The 22,965-nt window shown below is 37.3% G+C and overlaps 1 protein-coding gene across 1 annotated transcript in view; it reads right to left on the bottom strand.

The window, feature by feature from the left end:
• Positions 1-102: 102 nt before the first annotated feature.
• LOC103769504 (E3 ubiquitin-protein ligase UBR3-like) overlaps positions 103-22,965 on the bottom strand; it is a gene marked incomplete at both ends in the record, with an annotated part of 40,878 nt that continues 18,015 nt past the window's right edge. Inside the window, 6 exons of the mRNA XM_008936704.1 lie at positions 103-213; positions 716-823; positions 4,322-4,446; positions 10,535-10,626; positions 17,223-17,230; positions 18,631-18,740. Coding sequence (XP_008934952.1) covers positions 103-213; positions 716-823; positions 4,322-4,446; positions 10,535-10,626; positions 17,223-17,230; positions 18,631-18,740 — 554 coding nt within the window. The remainder of the gene's footprint in view (positions 214-715; positions 824-4,321; positions 4,447-10,534; positions 10,627-17,222; positions 17,231-18,630; positions 18,741-22,965) is intronic.

The following is a 22,965-nucleotide window of genomic DNA, read 5'->3' as shown; positions in this document are numbered from 1 at the left end:
CCTCCTGAAGAACCTCATACCTATTCTTCAAGTGAAAAAATCTTATTTTTGATCTCAAGGTTTTAAACTGAAACATTTGAGTGAACCCTTCTCAACCTGTACCTGGCAACTAGGTAAATCCCCTCCAAAAAGATGGTGTTGAAGAAGGCTTGTGATCCTGAGGAAAGGCAGGCAGAACTGCTGCAGGTAGTGCTCTGCAGAATCAGGATTTACCTACGGGGAAGAAAGCAATTATTAAGTTATCTGATGCAGAGTTATTATCTCCCATGTAAGAAACTCCAATTTGAACAAAAAGGTTTTTAAGCTTACTATATAAACCACTGCATCAAACACATTTTGAAGAGCAGCATTTCACTAATAATCTGAAATAACTCTGTAGGTTTTTTTCCCCCCCTTGATACATGCTTTTTTCTACTTAAATATTCAGTTTTTCAAGCTTCTGAAAGGTCTTTCATACATATGATTAAACCTCAAAATTATAGGAAGTATTTGTAAATAACTTTCTCAACATGGCACTAGCCACATTTGATAGAAGTAAAAGAAAGATTCACATGGGAAAACTGTCCCAAAGAGATGTACTTTGATCTGGAAAATAAAGTGTACTGCAGTTTTTAGCAAGATGAGAGAAAAATAATTGTAACAACAACGCTGAAATACTTAAATAAGAGATAGAAAGGGGACATGCTGGATAAATTCTCAAGAGATTTGCCAATACCACTGTTAATTCTTCAGTCTCCCCTTCTTCATATATCTTCCCCTTAGACAGCTCACTAATCACGTGACTCAGCAATACTTCCCAAGATTTTTCTCCACTGCATGTATTCTGCAAATAAGAAGAAGTCCGAAATGCACTGGTCATGAAAAAAGTTCCTGTGAAAGTAACAGCAATGAAGTACATTTCCTTTTGATCAACACATGAATTTTGACCTACAAAGATACACATTTTTTAAAAGAACAACAAATAAAGAAAATAATTCTCCAGAGAGGGACTGCATTTAGCTCACAGAGTGAAATATATAATTGAAGCAGCTATTCACATGTTCTAAATTGAGTGTTAGATGAAAACGCTTTTATAATATTACATTTCCCATGGTTTTGCTGTGAGTTTAAAAATCCTTAGTTTAAAATGAGGAAAATCACTTTATGGATATACATTGTGTTTTGATAGAATTTGGAGTCTAATACAACTAATTAAAAAAAAAAAAATTTCCTAAAATTTACCAACCAGAATGATTTACAAAACATTTGCTATGTAGTATAAGTTGAGATAAGTCTACCAGAAAATGAAAAGTTGCATTTGGAATGAACAGTATCTTACAGACAGAAAAATATTTAGTGGAGAGAATAAACAGGCACTTAACTTTGTGCCATAGCTTTTACATTTAAAAGCAATGACTACAGAAAGCCATCAGAAATAGAAAGCAGTATTCTCACAAATATTTTTCTTCTAAGTCATAATAAATTCTACACAGGAAAAACATGATTGGATGTGAAGTTTTAGCTCTGTTAGTTTATTATCAAAGTAACAAACTATGAAGGAGTAGAACGCTACTGGGATTCTTCAAAAAAAATCCAGTCAACTAGGTGAGATTAAGTATCTAAAGACTCCACATACTTATGTATACAATTCATCACTTGGTTTCTTTAGTGCATTTTGACATCAATTATAATTGTTAATTTCACATGGAGTCTTCACCTTCAAGCATCCAGAAGGCACACTTGCTGTTTATGCTCACAATCTAAGAACCAGAAGGCAACACATATTTAAACCAGCAGTGAGGACAAACCTTTTATCTACATTATTTCTGGAATAATTCTGCAGGAATTTATAGCGTGCTTCTTATGACACCATAAGGCATCTTGCAAAGATAATGAAAGTAAATTTCGGAATCAGAAGTAGCATATCCACTTCTCAGCCCTGCTGAGAAATAAAACTCTTTAATGTTGTTTCATCATTTGGCATGAATATAGAGGGAGAGACTTCAGCTCATGTTTAATGCCTGGATTACCAAACTGAAATAGATTCACTTGGCATTATCCACAGATGAAAATGAAGTAAGGTGTGATCTCTGTAGTCATCCTGGGTTCAAAATATCAATATTATCAGCACATAAGAAAAAGCCAACCCGAACCTTATATTTTAAAGCATTTGGGCTTCAAGAAACTTTAAAGGAAGAACTTGGATTCTTATACTAAAAACCATCTTCCCTTTTGACATGCAAAGAGTTAATCTGAGGATTAGGGACATTCAAGGGGAGTGCTTAAAGGATTCCTGCGCACACAGAGTCTAGGCAGCAAAATTCTGGAGGTAGAGGAGAAAACGGGAAAGACACCTGTGGAAGGGCAAACTTGCAAATTGGACTTTTGTAAAGCTTCTACACTTAGTGCAGATTATCACTGGGGTGGAATGGAAGCCAAGCAGGAAGTGTAGGAGTTCCTGAGGATCATGCAGAGATCACCCTAAGCATGTACAGCCAAGCTGCTGTCAGAATGTGGACCTCTGTATGCAGACCATCTACATGAGACAGACAGGAGGAAAGAGAAGGATATTTTCAAGGGAGAGTGAGAGATGCTGCCAGTACAGCAGATATGCAATGTTCATATCTATCTCCTACCTCTTTTACTCTCCCCACTTTACAAACTGTAAGCCTTCAACGGCCTTCTCACAGAAGAAAAGTCAAAATTCTCAAACTGACAGAAATTAATCTGTTGTGTTATTTGAATTACACTACATCATAACATCCATTCACAGTAACATATTGTTTTGTGTGCTCCTATTTCCCACTCAGCCTTTATCATCCATCAAAATGAAATCACACTAGTGAAAGGTCTGCTAAAATGGACTGTCTTTAAGATCAAGAGAGACAGCTACTTGATAAATCCATTTTCTGAGCCATTATCATAATTTGCAAGCCTCAAGTACAAAGTGCTTTCTGTGAAGCAAATGCTTTCACATACTTCTATAAGAAAACATCTTAGTATTAATAGGTGGCAAGCTCACCTACCACATGCCCTAAGTCTATTTTCCTACAATAAAATCTCTTACTGTAGACAGAAAATTACAGATTGTAAATATATATTCAGATAAACTCCAACCTCTGCTACTGGGAAAAAGGCAGTCCATTTTTATCATACAGACTATGAAAGAATGTAAGCTAGTAACACTTTGATCTATTTATAGGCTTTCTACCACAACCATCGAACTGTAAAATTATCTATCACTTGGGAATCACTTAGGTGAACAGAAAAAAAGAAAACAAACCCTCATCAAAAACAGTCTCAAGCAAATGTTCTTGAAATTCTAGGAAAATGAAAAATGTATCGGAAGAACAGAGTGGAGAAGGAGCTAACAAAATGCAGTACTGCCCAGCAATATCAAATACTTAATGCTAAGTCCAGAAAAAAAATCCCACATAGTAGCAGTTTGGCCAGCAGATAATTTGCCCTTAGTACCTTGGAGCTGTGACTGACCAGTATGACAAATCTAACTTGTATGTGAAAAGCAGGTCATGTTTCCCAGTGCACATTTCATTTTACGGCCAACATAATCTAAGGCCCAGCTGTTGTTTAAAGAGTTATTCTTCCACCCATTTCCTCTCCTGGCCCAAACACTTCTACCCTTTCCTTTGGTCTGGCATCGACACTCTTCTGACCTTCTGGGGAATCAGTCCTTGGAGAAGAAAACTAACTGAAGGATTAAATGAATGCCAGTGCAGGGAACTCTCAGCTTTCGGTGGGAACTAGCATTCAATCAGCTAAACTGAAATAGGAAGATGTGCCTTCACTTTACTTATGAGTACTATCAGAACACAAGGAAAAGGTAGTGAAATATCTACCATCCTAGTCTACGAATTTCCTTCTCTGCCTCTTCATCACATAAGCACTCTAACCACATATTGAAAGAAATTTATATGACTAGCCACAAACAGCATGAACAAATAAAAGAAAGTTTCCTCCCTCCCCATCAACACGCTTGCCTGCTTTTCCTGTAAAGAAGTGCATCAGATCAACCCATGGTCTATCTAGGATGGCTTCAATTTCACAGGAAGGAAAGCTGCATTTACTGATATCATCAGGACTGAAACTATGGTGATATAGCCTCAAATCTGAAACTCAGTTCTGGAACTAGATAATGAGCATGAAGCTTAAGCATCATCACATACTAAAACCTGCAAAAAATGCACATGCAGAAACAAAAGACTGATTTTTTTTTTTTTGTGAAGGAGAAGCAAATTATTATATGCAAAGCAAAAGTATCTGTTCCATTCCTACCAGAAATACATAAGCAAGATTTCGTAAATGTTTCAATAAATAAACCAACCTTTTTGAGAGCTCCTGACTCTTTCCATGCCATCCTACCTTCAGGACTGCATTTAACAGAAAGTGCTGCCAAGGCTTGAGTATACAGTAAAGTGAACAGCACTTTTATAATGCAGGTGAAGTGTTCTGTAAAACAAAGAAAGCCATTTTTAAACACTTGATATTTTTAACAAATATACTGACTACAGAGTCTCTACGGAAACGTTGCTTCTTAAACGAAAAGCAAGTGCCATACAAGAAGTACAAACCCCAGAACATACAAAACAACTATATTTACTAGCTTTCAGAAATGACTTGGCAGCTGTACTGAAAAGAATAAGTACAGGGAAAGTAATTTTCTATGGCTCCAAATGTTCAACTTAATCCTAATCAGCAGTGACTTCCTCCTAGGGACCTGGTGATATTACAAAATTCTATTTTGTCCAAACGTTACATCAAGTTAAGCTACTGATTACTGATAGATAGAATTAATTGGGTGCTGTAGATTCAAGCAAATACATATCCTACCATCTCTTCTGGCAATGATTAAGCCACCAGTTACATTCATACAAATCCTGGAAAAGTTCCTACAGAAATCACTGCAAGAAGGACATTCAGCATACTTCAATTTCTGTCCCTTCATTTCCAGATATGGGTCCAGCCATACAAGTCTTGATGCTAAACCACTCTTTAGTGAGTACCTATTTATTTGACCTCAAATTAATATAGAATAACAAAAGTCAGGCTGTCATTTTAGAACAGACCTTCTTGTCAAAGACCTTTATTGTTTCAATTTTTAGTAATATTTAAAGGATAATAATGTTGTATTATTATTATAATCTCCTACATATAGGTTGCAGCGGAAAGGCCCTGATATCTTTTGGGAGAAACTACCAACAGAGATGAAAGACCACTTCCTAAAATTTGAGGAAGAAAAATGGTGAAAGTGATCGTTCTCTGAAATAAAGATACAGTAGCAATCTTTTTTTCTACTTTAGGTCATATTTCCCATCTCTAGTAATTGGATTTTTAAATTCTAGGCACATCAAAGGAGTTTCTATCATCACACCATTCTTTAAGCACAAACATAACTATAAGCTGTATCTAAAACAATGTATACAAAAATGACAGTTTTAAAAAGTCCTCTCAGGCTTTGAAGTCAAGCAAAACAATTTAATTTACAAAAGCACATCACAAAAATGTGTTAAAATTCATTCTTTCTTCCCAAAGGATTTAAAGAAGCTTGTATGTGAGAATTAAAAGCAGATAAGGGAGATGGAACTCCCTCCTCCCTTCTGTATCTAATATCAAACCCCACAACTGGGTTCTAAAACAAACAGCCATAATTAAATTTGTGAAATAACAATTGCTTTTTTATGTAACAAATGTTTACAAACCAATGCAGACTTGGATTTTTAAACTTTTCAAATGTCACTGAGACTATACAATAAGCATAATTTAAGCATCTAAATTATCATTTGTAGCTATGCAATTAAAAATGTACTTTTTTTGTCCGTATTATCTTCCTATGGAGCTTATATTAAACCTGACAATAAACACTGCTATACTTCATCCACGCCATTCTAGAGCAGGTAGCATTATAATGATTTTTCTTCTCCACATCTCCTCAGATGGACAATTCACCAGATCCTATTAGATATGTAGACCTTCCTTTTTTCCTCTGCTTAAACACCCATTTTCTTCACAATCCTCCTACTGAGGAATTTTAGAAAGCAAGCTTTAACTAAATTTTCTGCAATGAAGATCAACAAGATGAAACCACATACACTCAGGACTGTAAAAACTGCCTCTTCAGTCTGAGCTAGTCTATAGCTGTAGCTATAGCTATAGCTGTAGTCTATAGCTATAGCTAGAACTGAACTCAAGTACTGAGCTCTAGCTCCCTCAATAGCAGTTAAAAGCAATAGAGATGAATTTTACACTGTGAAAGCATGAATGAAAAACACTGCACTTAGAGCAGCAAAACTAGCCTGCTGGCCAACATTCACCCACCTGCCATATCCCATTTCTTCTAGTTTTCACTCTGTTCTGCTGAGGTGATTACACAGTGCTCAACACTGTGTGTCTTGTCACTCTCTAGAACTACTACATTTTTTACTATGTGGTTGTTGATTTTTTTTTTTAATATAATTACTCCTTGACCTTATCCCCACCTTAATACTAATTGTTCAATTCAACAGAAATAGCATATCTAGCATATATTATGTTTTTTAACATAAATTAATTCTCTTCTATTTGTTTATATGTATGTAACTCAAATTACTATGTATTACATTTTTGAAGAATCCAGAATTGGACAAAAAAAATACACACTGTCACATCTGGGTCACCCTTAAGAAGTCCTGACTTCTGCACAAAACTTTTTTTTTTTTTTTTTAGGAAAATATAACAGGAGCAATTCAGAGGCAGCATGCTGTGTAATGAGCACCCAGGCTTTGAAAACAAGTACTTTATAGCCACAAAAACGTCCCATGGGAGACATACTGAAAACACCAGTCACAGGATCAATTATCATTTCATTACTATGTGTTGTCTCTTATTTGTAAAATGCAAAAATAATTGACAGCTGTAGGTACCACAGTGCTAGAGCTGTTACCCTCTACTGCAGAATGCTTTTATTTGCCTTTCCACAATGCACTCGTCGAGGCTGCGTGGTGGTCTCCTGCTGCCCCCCCGGTGGAGGCCATGATTTTGCTACATCTTTTTCATTCAATAATTCTAAAGATTGCTAGTATATTCATATGCTGTGGAGTAAACTATGCAAATGCTGTCAGTCCCATCTGTTGCAGATGATATACTATGCAATGTTCTGCACTAAAATGCAGTTAGGACTTCTGTGTTTGTACATAAAAAAACCTGATCTGATATTCTGACAGTCTAGAAGTTATATTATTATGGCTAGCCCATTATAATGAAAAAGGAAGTTAATGCCTAATTTTTGCACTTATGTATGAATAATATTGAGAAATTATTTTACGCTCCTATTTTTAAAACTTTTTAAAACAAAACTTCTTGGAATCAATTTACTTCACATCATCCCATCCCATTATATACACTAAACAAACATCCTTAAAAATAAAGTTTATACAGGAAACATCCCTAGAACTCTAACATCAGTGCAAAAAATGTGCAAATGAGCAAGTGTATTACTAAGAACAGGCATCTACGATTTCAGCATCAAATGAGATGATATATGCTGGCAGGCATGACTGCAGAAAGAATCCAAGTGAACAAAATGCAAAATTAAGGACCTAGGACCTTTTTAGTGAATTCGGTGTCAGATGCTGGAGTGCAAAACAAGGACAAATCGCAAAGCTGGACACTGCCAACAAAGAACTGGTGCCAGGGCAGTCTCGGTGAAGATTCAGTGGTCTGTGTACTGGACCCTGGGATAAGGAATGTGGAATGCAGCGGAGGCTGCTTGCCCCATTTCCTCACCTGTCTCACCATGGCAGTTGTCTACTCCCTGCAGATGCAGGTGCAGATAAGGGAGTTTTGTGCCGATTACATGGAACAGTCGTCTGCCCACAGCCCCATCCCCACACTTTACAGATCAGTAAAAAAAAAAAGGTGTAAATGTCACCCCTTTTTGGACCCAGTCCGTGGGAGGAGAATTCAGCACCAAGCTGCAGGGACAGACGGACGGGTTTGTTCTCCTCACCCTCCCCAGCAGGGACGCCTTTGGGAAGGTTTGCAGCCAACGGCTTCTGTTGAATGCAGCTGTACCTACAGCCACAGGCTGCTCCAGCATCTGGCGTCAGACCTGTAGTCACAGCTCTCATTGGAACCTGTTAAGAGACAGGTTCAGCCGCCCCCAGCCCCTCTAATATCTGAGGACCAGCTAGAAAGCAAGGGGATTTGTCTCTTACCAGATTTGTCTCTCCCTTACCCACACCTACCCCCTTCCCTTCACGCAACATTCAGAAGCACATGTTTATATAAATAACCTTTGAAAATATCCTTTTTGATCTTAAGCCTAAACAGTTATCTGAAAAAATAACTTCAGAACAAAGAACACTGAACTTCAGCTAATCCATGAAAGGTATACTGGAAGTTCCAGGATACAGATAAGTATTTCAGCTTCCAAACTGAAACTGGATACTATTCCAGTTGATTACATTCATTCTGTGTTTAGCCAAGAAATCATTAAAGAAAAGTGCTGGTGTCCACCTGACTACTGCTTGCTGTGTTTTTGTTGCATGTCATAGAAATTTTATAGAAAAAGAATGTGTCAGAACATCCAGGTCAGGTTCTTCAGCATCTTAGCCTTATCAGACTTGAAAAAAAAAAAAAAAAAAAAAGGGTCTGAATGTAGGTGTTACACACCAGAGAAGAAAACTTTTCCCACAGTCCACAGAGGTTGGGCTAAACCCTCAAAACCAGCTCACCCAGACCCCAGTTCTTAAATACTTTGCAACAGTATTGGCCTTTTTATTGCTTTAATTGATGTTGGATTGAAAAAAAAGACACCAACATCCATCCAGCAGTTACTGGGGTAGTTAATCCAACTCAGTGCTGTATCTGAAAGGCAAGAGATGGAAGTTTGGATCCTCCTTACAGAGCACTCAGTGGTTTTAAAAAACACTGTGCAAACAAAAAGGATTTTGACTATGAATATGAAGATGATTTAATACTTGATGAACAGTTTTCATTACCTTTATGGATACAAACATGGTTTCTTTGACTACATCAACATACCTAATAAATGATACTGCAAAACCCGTACCATTACAGGAAGGCGTCCATGCTAAAAGAAGAAAATATTTTATGGATTCTAAAACCTACTGATTCTTCCTTCATTATTAGAGTTCTAACACCATTACCATGGCACTCTGCACCAGACTGCAACACCACCTCTCCTGCAGTACAGTTAAGTCTATTGTTCAAGGAATATACTGGAAATACCTGTCTGTAGAAACAGCCATCAGCTTTTGTCTGCATACTGATGTCACGCCAAGTTCACAGCTCACGGACCCCACAGTAACACCAAAGTAGCAGAGAAAGCTCAGGAAGCAGTAGAGTCAAATGTAGACTTTGTTCACCCCTATTGATGACCTGCCACGTGACCCTACAGAAGCCATTTTACCTTTTCACGCCTCACGTCTCTACAAGAATGAATGATATCGACTTCAACTCTGTGACCTACACACCCATTACAGAAGTTCTAAAAAAATTTCTTATTTTTCTGAACTGCATTCTACACCTCAATACAAAATAAATAATGACTTTCTTTTTATTCTGCCTAACCATTTTGATGAAACAAAAATTAGAAAGATAAGTGGCAATTTATTTCCAATTTAATGCTTTGTAGGTATGAAGTGGTTGCATTCATCATCTTCCTGCCACTTGCCATTCCTCTTTCAGCTGCAATGTACACTAAACCAAAGAGCAAAACGTGCTACTGATATGTGGTATTTTACAGAGTTCTCCACAAGATGCCTTACTATTAATTAAGTATTTTCTTTCGTACAATAAGATATACTTTCATAAATGCTCTGTTGATTGTCAGAGAAGTAGTAAAAAGATACTTTTTTTTTGTTTGTTTGTCCTCATTTTAAAATAAAAGTATAGCTATAAATAGTCGAGCCAGGGACCGGAGTCTGAACTAAGCCGTCTTCCAGAGCTTACACTGTCTATTAGCAAGATGGACCAGGTTCAGCTGTCCCATATATAAAAAAAAAAAAATATTAGGTTTTAAAAGTTGATTTATTAATGAAAAATCGAGTTCTTAAATATCTATTCAATATTTATTCCAATTTATGCTATATGCTGTCTCTGTTGAAGCTGCTGCATTACAGCAATTATCTTCATATATGGCCTCCTATTATGTAAGACTGCTGCAATTTAAGCTCTAAAACTAAATTACAATTTTTCACCCTTAGGCACTCAGTACAACTTTGAAGTACTGAGCTGCTCCTCTAAGCAAAGAGATGAAGGTCAAACAAAGGACACTTTTCCTTCAGTAAAAGTACTTAACAGTTTTCACTCAGCTGTTACATCTTTGCTGAACAGGCTGACTGATAAGGTGAGAAGACAGGGGACACAGATAAGCCTGCCAACCCACAACAAAAATTTCTGTTGAATGCCACTGTAGATAAGGCAGAAGCATTATTTTAAAATACAGAGTAGACAAGCTATGATTTACCATCCTGGAAATCACCATGAATACAGCCTCATATACATAATCATCTAAATATACACAATTTTAACATACCTTTGTGTAATGGTTGAGGCATGGTTAAAATCTGGATAAGCAAAAGGGATGAGACATCTCTGTAAAGCACAGGAACTTCTGGCAGCTCTTCACTTACCAGCCTGGAAAGAAAAAACAAAGAAAATCACTTCTGATATTACAAACTTTAAGTGCTGAGTCCTGCACCTGGGCAGGAGTAATAAAATGCACCAGTAGGTTAGGAGGTAATCTGCTAGAGAGCAGCTCTGTGGAGAGGGACCTTAGAGTCCTGGTGGACAACAAGTTGTCCATGGGACAGTAGTGTGCCCTTGTGGCCACGAGGGCCAACGGTATCTTGGGGTGCATTAAGAAAAGTGTATGCAGCAGAACAAGGGAGGTCCTGCTCCTCCTCTACTCTGCCCTGGTGAGACCTCACCTGGAGTATTGTGTCCAGTTCTGGGCCCCCCATTTCAAGAGGGACAGAGATCTACTCGAGAGAGAGTCCAGCGGAGTCTACGAGGGTGATTGGGGGACTGGAACCCCAGCCGTATGAGGAGAGGCTGAGAGACCTGGGGCTTTTTAGTCTGGAGAAGAGAAGACTTAGGGGAGATCTAATTCATGTGTATAAATATATGAGGGCTGGGTGTCAGGAAGGAAGGGGCAATCTCTTCTCACTTATGCCCTGCAATAGGACACGGCGCAAGGGTCACAAGCTGGAGCACAAAAAGTTCCACCTCAACATGAGGAAGAACTTCTGTACTGTAAGGGTTCCAGAGCACTGGAACAGGCTCCCCAGGGAGGTCGTGGAGTCTCCTACCTTGGAGACTTTTCAGACCCGTCTGGATGGGTTCCTGTGTGACCTGCCCTAGACTAGATGGTCCTGCTCTGGCAAGGGGGTTGGACTCAATGATCTCTGGAGGTCCCTTCCAACCCCTAACAATCTGTGATTCTGTGAAACTAATTTTTCACTTTCATATCTTATTTTGCATTTTCAGCAGTACTACATTTGGTATCAAGCTTGCAGAATCCAGATTCCCTAACTGATCTTAATTTTAAAACCATTTAATGTTACCAACGGATTGTAACAACTCATGAAAAAGCTACCATTTTATACCTGACTCTTGTTAAAGTACATTAAAATTTGCCCAAACTGCCTTAACTAGCTGTTCCTATATACAGACTCTAGGAACATTCAGTGTTTTACTTTTAGAAGTTATGTTCTAAAATAAGAAAATATACTGCACAGTAACAATAGTTTCATCGGTTTTCTAACTGTTGCATTTCACAAGTGTATGTACACTCATGCTGTAACAACAACGAATCCTTAAATTAATGTTACTGGGATCGCTCCTATTAGAAAACAGTGAGACCCTGGGGAAGGTATTGCTTCCCTTCATGTAAGGTAATGAGGACTCAAACAGCCATCACAGGTGGGATTATGCCATCTGACACACAGTCAGTCCCATATGGCTACAAGGACAGCAAGTAAGCACATAAAGAGATGCTGCAAACTTCTGAACTATTCTGAGTCACTGATTGACCTTGTAATCTTATACTTAAAAGCAGAATAAAAGCAGTACAATTGACCCTGAATCTTACATGTAAAACAGGATCCTCTACAGCTTCCTACAAATGGACACAAACGTTACAAAAGAAAGCATCACATTCTATTGAGTTCCTTTCAGCTGCCACGTGACTGAAATGCTGTCCTTCTGGAAGGGCATTTTCTTTCTGTTGCTTCTTAGGCTTTGTAATTTTTTTTTCCCTCCTCTTTTTTCATTCTTCTCACTGGCCAGAAGCTGCAGAAAAACAATTCTCCCTCTCCTGGCTGGAGCTTCCCTTACTTCAGGCAACTGTGCCTTGTGATACCTCACTGGGCCCTCCATAAAAACCACATGAGAATGTCAGACAATCAGAATGCATGAAACTGCTACAGTTTCAAGGTTACCATCATGCTTTCTTCCAGCAATCTGAACTGTCCTGCAGGTAAACCACAATTTACAAAATGCTCAATAGTTGTATTGAAAACAGACATCTCTTTATTAAGATCTACCCCTAAAAGCACAGCTTTGCTCTTCTCCTTTTGGTTGTTCTAATGTCTGTAATGCCTTGCAGAATTTCCTAAACGAAGGTTTCTGAAGCCCTGCAGCAACTGCCCAAGCTCCTGTACAAACAGAATCGGATTGAGGAAAGAAACACAGACAAGAAATTTAAGCCCTCTTCTGTTTCAGCTCTGCCCTCTCAGAGCACGACTGGTGAACTATTGTTGGATCCAATTACTGCCTCTTCCAAGAGCACCAAACTCTTCTCCCTCTGATCCAACTTGGGGGGCACCAGCTTCTCTGTTAACTTAGTTGATGCCTCCCTTTATGAAGGCATCCACTCTCCTTGTTGCCATCTATCACACACACAGCAGACAAACTGAGCTCCTGCAGACCATGCACTGGGACAGGTTGTCCACATGCAGTGGGATGCGGATGCAGGCGTAAGATCCTTAGAGCCTTCTAATAGCTCTGGGGATCCAACCAGACTATAATCTCTGAGGCACATAAACATATCGCTGCTTTTGGAAGGAGACCCCTATACAGTTACTGATTTTAAGAAAACTCAAGACTTCTCTCTACAAAAGGCATTGCTAGGAGTCATCTGTGATATGAATTTTAACATGCAGAAGCAGACATATAAAAGAGGGATTAAAAGAACATGCTTGGTCATATTAAGTGTGTTATCCATCTATCCATTTCTAACTACTCTGCCTCCCCTCTCTCTCAGCTCAGTAAGGCACATTATTAAATGGCTAAAGTTTCCAGTCATTGTATGCAATGGTCTCAATTGTTAGAATGAGCACAAATGCTTTGATTGATTTGACATATAAAATGAAGACACAGAAAACATGGTCTAACTGGTCCTTTGAATTAATGAACCCTAACAGCTACAAAATAAACACTACCCGTAAAGCCTTTTGCTATAATCAATCATTTCATAGCGATTGCTTTAAAGCACTGCAACATACATAAATGTAACTATTTATATATGGGAGCATCCCAAAAAAAAAAAAAAAAAAAAAAAAAAAAATTCTAAAAATCAGTACAATGAATTCTAAGAAGATAAAGGGGGCAAAAAATTTGTATTACACTACCAAGTCTCATTTCCAAAATTATACAAGCAAAGACGCTAATCTCACCAAGCCTCTCTAATTCTACTTCTACCAACTGCTAGTTTTACTTTATGATCTATGACACTGAGTTTTAAAATAGTCCTCTCTTAAATTACTTCTCACCTTCAATTTATATATAAATTTGGGAAGAAAATTAATTTGGAATAATATTAAGATCAAAAAAAAGCTCCCTTTGGTTACATTCAGTTGAACACCTCTCTCCAACCACCACTATCACTTAAGTCATGCAGCAACTAGGTCAGATAGCAGTTCTGTCACAATTAGGAAACATATATAGAGAACACTGGAATTGACTAGCAACACCACAAATAAACTAACTCATTTTCACATGCAAGACCAACTGAATCCTTTAATTTATGCATTTCATCTGAATTGGAGAAGTAAAGCTACACTGAATGTCAGGATTTTAGATAAGCTGCTTCCATTTACATCAAGCATTGCAGCATATGAAGCACTTAAAAACTGCTCTGTCATTTGTAAAGAGGCTCGGCAACTTCTTCATTATGACACTGAAACTGAATGTATAAAATGCATTTAGAAATATGTTTTATGGAAATTGCCCATCCTGCTAATCCCCAATGCATATGTGAAAGCTCTATAAATCTGACTTTATAAAAAATTGTGCCACAGAAGCACTAAATAAAATGAAAGCAAGTAAAGTTTCCGATTGGATCAACGTAATACAATATTATTCAAATGTATTATACTTGTATGCTGTATCCATCTAAAAAAAGCGATGGGGAGGGAGGTGGAAATAAAATGCACAGTGCAATATAAACATGTATCAAAATGAAAAATGCAAAACACATCGCTTGACTTTCTCTATGGAACTGACCTCTCCTCCAGTTCCAGTAAATTGGCACCTTTCTCTGTGCCAATACCAGAGCTGTCTATCAGCTGACAGCTGAGCAACTCTGCCTTGCTATTCTGCATCCTCATCCTGACAGAGGTTATATGGGAATCTCTTTAGGAACAGACTACAGAGGAATAGAAAATTCTGTTCTACTTTGAAACGAGCAGCATTCACTTACGGCCTTTCCTTACATATCTGCTCCACTTCCTCTTCTCTCTTAACTAGAGACGCTTAGAATTTTTGTTTGATGCTAACTCAAACTGATTATAAAGTTAGAAATTCAATAAATAAAGTGAAGTGGAAGTTTTGAGCCTTTCACCTCTTTGAACTGTCAGGTACAGAAAACCTGAGTCATGGGGGTATGTATACAGCTAAACAAAGCCTTAATCAACTAGGGCAAATTTATATTCCCTTCAGTATTTGTAGAATGAGAAATACAGCCCACAGATCACAGCCTGCAGAAAGGTCAGAGTAATGCTCAGTTTCTGATGTTCATGATAAGAAAGTAGAATTCCACTATTTATTTTGGCTACAACTCTAGGATATAATCACAATTTCGTATTTGCTCTTCATTGTGTCCGAATTTACAGCAGGTCAGTTTCTCCCACAGCACAGCATGTCACTGACCCAACCAACATTGGGCACCTTCTATTCTCTCTTTCACCACCGTGCCCCCACCGCTCCCTTGTCACTTATTCCCAAACTTATACAAATTAGCCTTTTTAAAAACATGGATTAGTTCCTGGACATTGTGATGCAGCCTGCTCAAGTTGCATCAGCACAGCTGAAGATGGCAAGATACAGTATAGGGCAAGGAAGAAACAGCCAAGAGCAAGTACTCCTGAAGCTGGCATTAGTGTCAAAACCTCCACATCGTATGTCTGAGATACTGGTGTTTCAGGCAGCATTTGTGTTTTTATTGAATAGATTGTGTAGTCCTGTTGCAGCATGTTTATGTACATACCACCCTCCAGCACAAACCTTAACTAAACCACATTATCCCATCATCCTACTGTCTGCCTTGGATGATCTTCATAAAACAGTTTTATTTTTCTAATTTCACAACAGTTTCTGTGATGGGAGAGTGACTTAACAGGTTCCCCTTCACAGTTGCTCATTCTCATCCCTGTGCTGCATTTTGTTGTCCCAGTATAACGCTATAAACAATCATCAAAGGGATCTAGCTTAGAACAAAGCAAAACCAAAACACTTCAGTAAAAATAACCCCATTTTTTTGAGCATTTCAGTTTTTCATGTGGTTTCACTCCTGCCACAAAGATCCTTAATGCTTTACCAAATTCAAAAATTCCAATCTCTGTAGAGATTTCAATTTAAATATATATACATATATGCCTTTATTTCAGGTTTGTTGTTCCTGAAACTCTGGCTATTTAGACTAGTCCATTAAATTCACATCTGGGTTCAGTAATTATTGCCTCCAGCTGCTCCTTCTCTGACCCCTGTCAGAAGCTATTATTCCCCACTTACAACACAATAATTGTTTATTTGATCACCATTGAAACCAGATCTGCCCCTATAAGAAGGATTTGCTGAAGCACAGCCTGTAGGACCAAGCGTACATTAAATTTGACAACATGAACTGCATAGAAGAAAGAATCCACTATAGCATTCACAATTCAGACATAGCTTTGTCTTTCCTCCTCCTTCCTTCAAACAGTTCACATTATGTAGGACCTTTTTTATAGGTTACCTTCTTGCTCAAAATTTCCCTATTTCTACTTTACCTTGGTGTGACTGCATGAGATCCTTCCTATCTTTTCTCTCAACTGACATTTTTAAATACGGAACAATCTGGGTACAGTTGTAGAAGATGACACTGGGCAAAACCAGGTGCTTTAAGAAGTGCAGTAGAGCAATTCTGTGAAAGTCTTTACAAACTACTTTGATCAGATCTCCCAGACACACAAAACCTAAGGTATGATTTAAGAATAATGATAGATGGGTTGTGGAAAATCAAGCTAAAAATTATGAGCTCTATACCAGGTTGCTTTGTTTAAATACATAAACATTTACAATTAAAGTATCTACATTTAGATAAGGCTCAAAAGATAATCCAATGGTATTTGTATCCCACATTATTTTATTTTTAACTTTTGAAAATTACTTTTTAAAATAAAGATGCAAATAACTTCTCTGGCAAATATCTTTCAACTGAAATTTATTTTAAGCAAAAATTAAATAGAAAAATACAGCATGTTGGTTTGAAGTTATTTTGCTCCTGTGACTTTCCTGATCATAAATTGTTTGGAATCACAGTAATGTGGTCAGATAATATAGAACTTTTCCTCCCATTGGCTTTTTTTTTTTTCCATACAAATCTTTACTTAGTCTCATGTACTGATGAGGATGATGATCCAAGATTACTTGGTTAGCTTCAAAATGGCTAAGTGCTATCCACATCTTAAATCTGCAGTATTTCTCCACTACCCTCTTAATCCTCCTCAGTTTACAGCAGTGTATCATCTTCTAATTCCTCTAGGCAATCTTTCCTGTACCTGAAAAAATCTGCTATTCTGGATTTGCCAAAAGGCTATGTGACTTTAAGAAGTGTGCAATTAGATCATACACACCAATCATATGAATGCCATCTTCAAGTGAAACTACTCATTCAAATTTCTGAAGTACAATCATGGATATCCATCTTGCACTCTAATTTATACATTAAAAACAAATTTCACAAGTTACCCTCTCTGCAGCTTTCTAGGGCCTGCAGACTAAGGTAGGAAAAATATTCCAAGGAGTGAGCAAACAAAATTCCGACTTGATTGCATCTGTGCATCTCAACAGTAAACTATTTCATAGCAAAATGGATGATCTGTCAGTTATAGTTTCTTAAACCATTTAGGACTTAGTGCCAAACCAACATCAGCAAATCTACTAAGGTATCTTGAAAACCAGTGCAGAAAACAAGGGGACTGCTCGAATGCATTCCCAAAATGCATCACCTCCTGCAAGAAAAGCCATTATGGTCTACAGTGGCATTCATTTCAAAGTGATTAAAAATATTGCCAAATGAAACCTAACTTGCAGCAGTCTACCCTTGGCATGACCAATGCATGGTGAATTCCATCAAGTCGGTAAGGGCAAAAAAGTCGCATGTGCAGCAGAAGCAGTCCCTCTGCTAGGAAGAGCTGCTTCCAAAGCCAGCAAGCTCTTCAAACATCAAAATGAAAGGTGCATGATCAGTCTCACAGACGTTCTGTCAACAGCCTATTAATGTGATCTTAATTTTGCCTGGTATAACTCAGTCAACCACACACAAAATTTATTAACCTTATTCCACTGCTCTAATCCAGGTCAGGGCAAAATCACTCACTCGGGTCCAAGATGACAAACGGTAAAAACTAAAATTGAAGTAAGCACGAATGTTTTAATGATTTTTCCTAAGCTGCAGATTAGAACTGTGGCATCACTATCCTAGATGAATTTTCTAAATCCCATGATGTTTTCCACCCTCAGGCTCCTCTAAACATACTGACACACATACAGCTGGATAGGCACTAAAAAGACAGGTTTTTTAACATTACCGCAAAATAAAATGGAGATCTTCACTATGAAGATGATGCTGAAGGTGGCAATAGGGGAAAAAAAAGTCTTTTTCCCCTTATGAGCAAAAACAATCTCCTCATCTTAGACAAGAAACCTTTCTTCTCACAATCAATGTGGAATATGAAAAGTGAAGGATCTTAAAGTCGGGAGATGAGCCCTTGCAGAATACAGATACTTGGCTCCATTTACAATATCATTAATCCTTGTACATCTGTATGTGTAAGGTTAATGTTTTAAAAGCTAACTCCAGTAAATAATTTGTTTAAAATAACAAGCATGATAATGACAGTGCACATTTTTGCTACTAAATTTGCATGTGCTTAAGCTTGCAAGCTTGAACTCAAAATTGGAGCGTGTTGTATTTATGTAGAGATTTGAAAATTAATTTTACAAATATATACATACAATTTTTAGATGTAAAGCTCATCAGCCCACCTCACAGAGAATTTAAATTACAACAGAAAGTTACCCAAAGCCTCTCCATAAGGACGTTTCTTTCACAAGGCAAAACTGCTAAAAAATGGTAAATTAAAATACTTGCTCTGAATTTTTATCCTGCATTGGCTGGGTTAGTTTTCTCCAGGGATTGTATGCAGAGTCTATGCTGTAGAGGCGCATGTGCATGGCCAACACATGGAACAGCTGATCTGAAAGGTGAAGAAGATAGACTGTTGAATATGATGTACAATAATATGAAGTATTTTACATCAGGTTGCCATAATTTATTTTACAAGATTCAGAAGTCTGTCATCTCATTCCAAATAAGCTGGTACCCTAACAAGCATGTATTTTTTTTCTAACTTATTTTTTTAAAAAAGGTTTTGAAGAGAATCAAGTTTTCAGTAGAAGGCAGTAAACTTACGCATGTATACGTAAAAATAATTTTTTCCTCTCCCAAAACTCTGAAACAGAAAGAAAGGCTTGACGGTTGTTTCAGTGCTTGTAGACTACCAGCTCCACATACTTAATTATAGGTCTTTTTTAAAATCCTGTTTCATTTGCTGTTTTGTTGCTAAGGTTCCATGCTTCCTTTACTTCCCTCTCCAGTTTATGTTAGAAGCCATGACTTCCTAAACACCTCTTCTAAACGGAGACTGATACACTTAACACACAGTTTTTATTCATCTCTTTCACAGTTAAGTTCTGTGCACAACACATATGAAATTAACCTAAGGCTGCTAGAAGTTCTGGCCTATCGCAGGCCAGCTTCGTCTCTTCATCTTTAAAAGGTTATTACTCCTTCTGCCTTCATAAAGTTATTTTGCAGGTAACTTTTGGAAAAGAGAAAAACAAACAAACAAACAAACAAACAAAACCAAAACCAACCACTCCACAAAGTAACAACGGGTTTTATAATGGCATAGATTTGTCTATACAACCTGCGAGCAAAGTTTGCTGATACTCAAATTCAAAACCTGCTGTATACCCATGGTGTCAAAAATATCACAGGCAAAACACTTCTAGAATCTTTTGAACAAAGGATGTTTAGTTTATTATTCATACACATTACTGCAGTATCATATGTTAAAATTCACAGTTTTAATTTCTCTTGGAATCATATGACCTGCATAAAGATAACAAAGATAACATCTAATCCTTTCTCCACTTAAACAAACCAAGGCAGGCATCCTCCATGTTTACAGCATTTTCAGAGAGGTATGCGCAGTAAGAAACTCAGACTTCACTTATTTTTCTGTGTTTATAATACATGTACCGTCCAGCATAAAACACGCCTTTTTTTAATCTTTATAGGTTTAAATTAAAATTGTATTTTAAAATACAATATCCCATGATTTTGATCACTTTTTTTCCGTCTGTGACAGTATCTTGCTATTTTTTGCGATGTTTGCTTCTCCTGTTTGATTTTCTGGGAACCTGCTTCCTTCCAGACCCTTCATTTTAACTTTTCCCCTTAGTCTCTTGCCATCCTCCCCCACCCCTTTTATTCTTTCAGTTGATCCCTTTGCCTCTCACTCTCTTAATCTCTCTCTCTCCCTTCTCTCTACAACCCACTTGCTCAACCTGCACACTCACTCACAGGGCCTCCTTTTTTATGTAGAAATAGCAGCTATTAATTTATTTTCCATAAATAGACAATTACTCAGAGGTATGCAACAGCCAGAAAAGTCAAATGATGAAGTCAGATGACTGCCAGAGCCTGAGGGCTGTAATTAGCTCCTGGGGTTTGTAAAATAATTGGAGATATAGATGGCACTGGAATTGATTGCTGTCACCTGCTTTCTGCATAAAAACTGTCAATGAGGACAAAACAAGTCATCTTTTCTCTTGGCAAGAGATAATAGCAAAACACTGCTTTGCTGACCAACTTAAAAACCCTCAAAATATACTGACATTTCATCAAAATAATAAAAGAAACCCCACTACAGTTTTATTTGGAATTGAATCCATGAAGGTGTATCCATTCCTTCCTTCTTGCTCTTGTGCTACTAAAAAGAATGTCATTTTTTTTCTGAACTGCTTCTCATCTCAAATAGAAATGGGCAACTACGCACACAAAAAATTATTAGCATTATTAACCCACCCTTTGTTCCTTCAATAGCTATTTTCCTGGGCTTTTACTGGTACAAAATTAAATACACAAATATCAAATTATAGCACTGGACAATTTTTTTGCAATCTCAAAGTATGCAACATTTACGGACTCAAGATAAACTTGTAATATTGCCTGAAAAAGTCAGTTTAGCACTCCTGTAAGACAGTATTTTTGGTTTGTGATTAAGGTAGCTGTCACTCCTCTGCAAGAAAACATGTTTAACACACAAATGTAAAGCTAAGAAGTAGGTAATCAGATGGTTACAATGACATTTTGTGAAGTCTTTTTTATGAATTGACCTAAAAATATTACTATATTCTCTAAGTCCATGCAGCACAACCGTGCTTACTTCTAGATGTGGGGTAACGAAGGAATAATACTGCCCCCTAAAGGGAACTCGGCAACAGAAGGAGCCTGATGGCTGCAACCTTCCAAGTTAGGAAAACTGAGGTCTGACTTATCTATTGTTCTGTACTCACATTTCTGAGAAGCCTTCTAACAACTAGCAAAAACTAAGGGTTAGCCAGAGGAAGAGACAAAGGTTTATTTCTTCATAAATATTTTTCTGTTTTACACCACAATGACACCAACTGCTTTAGCTCAATGACTACTATGATTATGGAGTACTAGACAAAGCCAAGGAAAACACCAGAGCACTGAAACCTACACCTGTCAACTTCTTTGTGCATCAAGTGCTTGGTGTTTCACCTCATTCTTATGCTTGAGGGACTGGCAGAAATCTGCCTTGGTCCAAATGAATACTAGAGGGTTTTCCTCCCCTTGTGCATTCATATGAATGCATCATTCCAAAATGTTAATGTAGAAATACAGACTATCCTCCCATTTTATTATACCCTACATAGAAGCTTCAGAATACACTTAAAAAAAAAAAAAAAAAAAAGAAAAGAAAAAGTGGCAGCAAAATAGTAACTTGAAAATGGTCAACAAAAAGCATCCTTGCCTAGTATTTTGAAAACTGGAAAAGAAGGTCATAACCCCACCAGGCATCCCAAAGCCCTCCACTGCTCACAGTGGATGACCAATTCTCTCCAGGTCAGCCCACCTTTTTAAGCAAGAAAGACAGGATCTGAGTGTCTCCAAACAGTCTCCAAAACAATAATCCTAACAAAATTTTGTAGAATACTAAGTTTAGAAAGCACAGCAGCAACAAAATTAGAGATTGATAATTACAAAGTTACAATAAAATAAGAAGCATAGGTTTCTTGATAACAAATAATGAGAGTAACCACTGGAAAGAAATATTAATATGGTCCTCCTCTCCTAATAAATTCATATTTGAGATGGGCTGCATCCAGTTAAAGTGAATAAATATAAAAATCACAAAATTTGAATGCACAACATAACTTATTGTTGCAATTGTCAGTGGCTTGGCAGGATCATAATATACAGACAATTAAGTGGGCTAGATTATTACTGTCTTTAAAATATGTTCATACAACTTAAATATTACCTATCAGTGCTGTCTTAATTTTCCCAACTTATTTAGATGGTCTGTGTTTTCACAGAAAACATGTAAATCTTAGATAATACACTTAATAGAATCATCTGGATTAGCAGACATTAGCTTTAACTTTGATACATGTTAGCCTTCATAAATGAGGAAAATAAATCTAGTGCTCCATACACTGCTGCTCTCGGTACAGTTTTTTCAGCTCTCTCTATACCAGCTCTGCTTCCCAGAGTTATCTTGTGGTGAGGAGCAATAAACTTAGTTGGAATAGGTATTCTCAAAAGAGCAGCTCAATGGATAAGACCCTGTCTTTGAACTGGGACTGAAGCTATTAGAAGAAGCGTTCTAATGCTCTTCTCATAAAAAAACAGAGACAATGGATATTTTGTCTGCATATCCACACTGCCTGCTCTAGCACCTGAAACTGCATTGTTTACTATTTTTAGTATTAAAGCACACTGATTTTACATATGTTAACGAAGCTCTTAAAAATAATTCTGCTATGCCAGAATACATAAATCAAGGTGACTCCACAGCTTTTTTTCCAGTCTAACGTGGTATGCACAGTCCAAAAAAAGACTAAATTCAGAGAGATTAACCAATAGGGTTTTGATAGATGAACAGCAAAATTCTAAAAAATGCTGTGCTGAACTGATAAAAACAAGAGAGATTCAAGAAGTTACATGTGGCTGTAAATTTCAGTCTCATTAGTAATCTTGGTTTGGTCTTTGCCAAAGTGATCCCAAATTTCTACATGAGTTTTGCTGCTCTTTCTTTTTTCCAGTCTCTTGACTGCAACGTTTTCATTTCTTCAAAGTGATCATATTCACAATGTCAAAAGAACACA

The sequence above is a fragment of the Merops nubicus genome, unplaced genomic scaffold (genome assembly GCF_000691845.1).
Source record: "Merops nubicus isolate BGI_N331 unplaced genomic scaffold, ASM69184v1 scaffold33623, whole genome shotgun sequence".
Classification (NCBI taxonomy): domain Eukaryota; kingdom Metazoa; phylum Chordata; class Aves; order Coraciiformes; family Meropidae; genus Merops; species Merops nubicus.
The sequence above is the reverse complement of the archived record's forward strand: the minus strand, read 5'-3'. Positions and strand labels throughout refer to the sequence as shown.